The 4,205-nt window shown below is 45.7% G+C and overlaps 1 protein-coding gene across 1 annotated transcript; it reads right to left on the reverse strand.

Annotated features, from left to right (window-relative positions):
• Positions 1–1,078: 1,078 nt before the first annotated feature.
• Positions 1,079–2,730, reverse strand: LOC131467294 (dynein axonemal assembly factor 3-like). The gene has a single exon (XM_058641108.1). The coding sequence runs from the start codon at positions 2,609–2,611 to the stop codon at positions 1,247–1,249; it is 1,365 nt and encodes a 454-aa protein (XP_058497091.1). The 5' UTR covers positions 2,612–2,730; the 3' UTR covers positions 1,079–1,246.
• Between the last annotated feature and the right edge of the window lie 1,475 nt (positions 2,731–4,205).

Here is a 4,205-nt window from a genome sequence, read left to right on the forward strand (position 1 = left end):
CGACTTCTAATTGCAACTCCAACAGCTCCCTTTGCTGCTCAAACGAGAGCACACCAGTCTGCCTCACCAACACCGGCTTCATCGAGGCCGCTGCCTCAGCAGGTTCTTTCTGCAACACACCTCTCTCAAACAAAGATAACAAAACAAACATTTTAAGCTCATCTTTAAGCAATCCCTCTTGTAACACTATATCATAGTACTCAGCAATTTCAACCAATTGATCCTTTTTACAGGAGTCCAGAAACACTGCACTGGGCGCTTCATAAAAAGCTGATAAACTGTCCATATTCACCCTCAGAGTCAGATCCTTACTGATAGACACAATTGAGCACACAAAAGCCACCCGGTTAATTCCCCTAACTGCCTAACCCAGATCTTACTAACCTTACCCTAGTCTTCATGCGGTTCTGCAGCGGGCTGATTAAGCACAAAACCTGCGGGACCACACGACCCCACGGAGTGCCCCCGAGAAGGTTGCCAAGGCAACCAACACTAGCCGCTCCCCACAACACTACAAAAAAAACAAACTGACACAATCCCAAAGGAGAAAGTGTCCTTAAGCCTAACGGGAACCACTGGACATGTGCATCGACTCAGTAACTTACCGACCTCTGACTGGTAAAAAACTCTCCCTGACCTGCAAACAAATCAAACAAATTTACAATGGACGAGCCCCCATTTGTCAAGACTGGCTCAGATGACTTGACAAAACAACAGCTACAAGAGAGATGCTGGCAAATTAACATTTATTTATAATCAACATAACAAGCTAATCCAAACATAACCTATATCTGTAATCAGGTGAATCAGTTGTAAATGCAGGTGTATGGATGTGTGTGAGTGTTGGATGTGAAACTAAGAACAAAACAATGTGAGCTGCAGGACGCCAGGCTGGAAATGGTGAGAGCGAGCACGGCTGGACTGTTGGGCTTTTAAGGCACAGCCCCGCCTCTGTAGTAACTGCACACACCTGTGATGCATAGGCTTGATTGCCTGCCTGATTGCCTGTGTGAAACAAAGAGAAAGGGAGAGAGACACACCTACACAACCCCGGCCACTCGGGGTCGTCACATCACCAACAATGACTTTTCCTTGGATCATGTAATTTTTAGCACAATGTCTTTCATATAGCTTTGAGGATCATATTTAAGACCTCCTTTACAATATTATCATTATCATGGCTTACAAAAGTTACAGTTAATTTTTTGTTCTGTTTTTTCATGTTATGCTGAAACGGAGTAAAACATTATGTGCTCTTCTGTGGTATGAAAAAAGCATGGACATCATTGGTCTTCCCCTCTTGCCACGGTTCAAATCCAGCTTCAAGAGCAATGTTCACCACTTTCTCAGCAAAGCCTGCTTCTTGCTCTTTGTTCAGATCCAAAATGTACTTGGCCAGCTCCATAACAACCACAGCATTGGGTGCTGCAATCTGTTTAATGGCCGGGCCCAACTGGTGTACACAGCTCACAGAGAGATAAATGGTGTTGAAAAAGTGGGAGTATTTCTGCTTTTCTGCCAGTTTGCAAAGTGAGTCAACAGGCAGGAAGGTGACAGAGATTCCACTGAAATGCATCAAGTCATTCAACGTGACAGCTCTTTGGTCAGTCAGTGTGGCTGGCTCCTGATGCTCTGTGTCTGACAGAGAAGCGGAGGGGCTGCCATGTCTACCAGACAGTGACTGGAACAACAGTTGCACATTTGCAAAGGAGATATCCTGGGCTGACTCGGTATGGTGCCCATTTTGTGTCTTCTGTTGGCTCTTGTCATCAGTTTCAATGCCAAAAGAAAGATAAGGACTGGCAACTATGTCTCCCCAGTAACCCCTCACAGCCACTTTGTTGCCCCTCTGACTGAACACTCTGAAGGAGAGCAAACTGGGATTGCTTACTTGGTAAACACCATCCCTCATTTCAAATGCCAATCCACGTTCCCTCCATCGCACATACTGTTGTTTGTTGATGACATCACACCCTTTCTGGTGCAGTTTCATTGTAAGGTCCCAGTCGAAGCAGCCTTTCCTGGCGTCGTAGCGTGTTCCAAGGTGCTGCCTGACCCGATCGTCCCAGGCTTTGGACATAAGGACAGGGGTGGAACCCTTAGATGAAGACGTTGAAGACTGAGGTTGCATCCATGTCTTGAATATATTGGCCAGCTGATCTCGCTCCTTAAACTTGAGTAGAGTTGTGTTCAGACAGGGGTGTGAGGCTGTCTCCATTGTTTCAGTGACACAAAGAGAAAGCTGGGAGGCTGCATGCCTCAGTATCTCCTCTGTCTGACAACGGATCTCACCGTTACCAAACACTTCGAGGTAAACTTCAGTCTTCTCATTAAGTCCTATCCTTTCTTGGGGCATCAGTGCCAGGTAGAGGAGCAGCAGCTGTCTAGCCACCACGTCCATGCTGTTTTCTATCACCCATACATGAAGACCTTTTTCCTTCTGAAAACCAGCAATGGTCTTCAAAATATGTCGCGGATCTCCACTGCCTACCAACAGAACATTGACCTCCCCTTCTTGTCTCGCAGGGCCTGTGCTCAGCAAGTCGAGGGCAGGACTGAAACCCCACCAGGTAATGCAGCCGGCTCCCTCTGACACTCGTCCAGCACTCATCCTACAGACTGTGTTAGTGGCTGAATAAGATCTGCAGCTAATTGTCTCTACACAAAGTTTGGGTTCCGTTGTTAGGCAACCATAGTGTCGCGTTCCCCTTCTTACTTAGCAACAGTAACTAAGGTGGGCGACTTTAGTTCAAAGGAATTTGGACATGGACTCCTGACCTCAGTATTTATTATATCCTTTGATCTACTTTTTGAAGACCTGTGATTGACAGAAACCTTTCTTTTTTCCGTGGAGGGCAGAATTGCATTTATGTGTGTGTTTAAAGGCAGTTGTCATCCACAATGTTATGTTACTGCCTATACCTCCTTTTATCTACCTCCTCTTCATTGGTGTTTTACAGCAGTTGGCCCCTGTCATTACTCATCTCTTTCTTCCTCCCATCCATACCCAAATAATAAACCACTGCTTTGATGTAGATCTGGATTCTTCCATACTGGATTACAAATCTGCAGTTGTGTTTGTAACCCTGAATGAAAGTTAAGAGGAAGAAAGAGGAAGTCCCTTATCCACATAGTTGCAATAAGCATTAATTCCATTGCCGCTGTGCTGCCACCTTGCCTCCGTCAGTTGTGACATAAAACAAGTCACTTCCTGTGCACAGTGGGTGGAGGAACGTTGCTGGGCGACACAAGAAGAAACCGTCGCTATACTGAGAAACACACAGAGAGTTGTGCTAATACCCAGAAGAAGCTGCTGCACAGAAGAATAAGACAACCATGAAAAATCATGGCCAAATTCAAGTTGGTCATTTTGTCAGCTTAATTAAAAAAAAAATTAAAATAATAATTAAGTTCATGGATGGTAGGCAGACTGAACGGTGCTCAACATGCTTACAACTGTATGCTAAAGCAGCAACAAGCTGAAAGGTGGCATTTTGCCCTGTAGCGGAGCAGAGACACACACACTTCATTTAATCAATCGATTCCCCACTCGTGCTTGTGTACTGGGACAAGGGCAGTTATACATGTCAGACCTTAACCTGTGTTAATAGCTACACAGTGATTGGTCCTTTGTACCCTCCCGACTGCTCCATGGTGGTGTCAGAGTTAATGAGTCACTCTGTAAGGTTCACACAGGTTGCTTTTTGATTCTCAACATCACGTAAGGCAGTTGACTGACGCCCCTCTTCACCGAGTCCCTGTGCGTGCTCCAACTGACCCATCAATGAAAAGCCACTTTCTTCCCCCTCTCTGCTGCGTGGCTGTGCATGAGAGTGAAAGGGAGGTGGGAAAAGGATGGACAATACAGTAACTCAACACTGCACAGACTCACAATGTGAGGTCTCTGTGCCTGGTAGACCAACGGGACAGAGAGGCCTTTCTCGCGAACCCACTGCTCCAACAGTCCCACGCCAGAATTCCTCTAATTATGCAGCAAGCACATGCATATTCACGTGCTAATCACACCACCTCGTAAAATAATTAAGCAAAAGAATCATGTGATCCAAGGGGACCAATGCATATAGAGGACATAGTGGTCTTGTGATTGGCAATAAAAGAGTTACAAGAGAGTTGATATGGACCTACAGGATGTCCAGCTGTGCCTTCAATTACTTACATGGCTTCCTTTACAGGATACACTGATC

The sequence above is a fragment of the Solea solea genome, chromosome 10, assembly GCF_958295425.1.
Source record: "Solea solea chromosome 10, fSolSol10.1, whole genome shotgun sequence".
NCBI lineage: Eukaryota > Metazoa > Chordata > Actinopteri > Pleuronectiformes > Soleidae > Solea > Solea solea.

What these genes read in the sequence shown, in the direction of transcription:
- LOC131467294 (XM_058641108.1), bottom strand. Translation starts at nt 2,611, where the DNA reads ATGAGTGCTGGACGAGTGTCAGAGGGAGCCGGCTGCATTACCTGGTGG.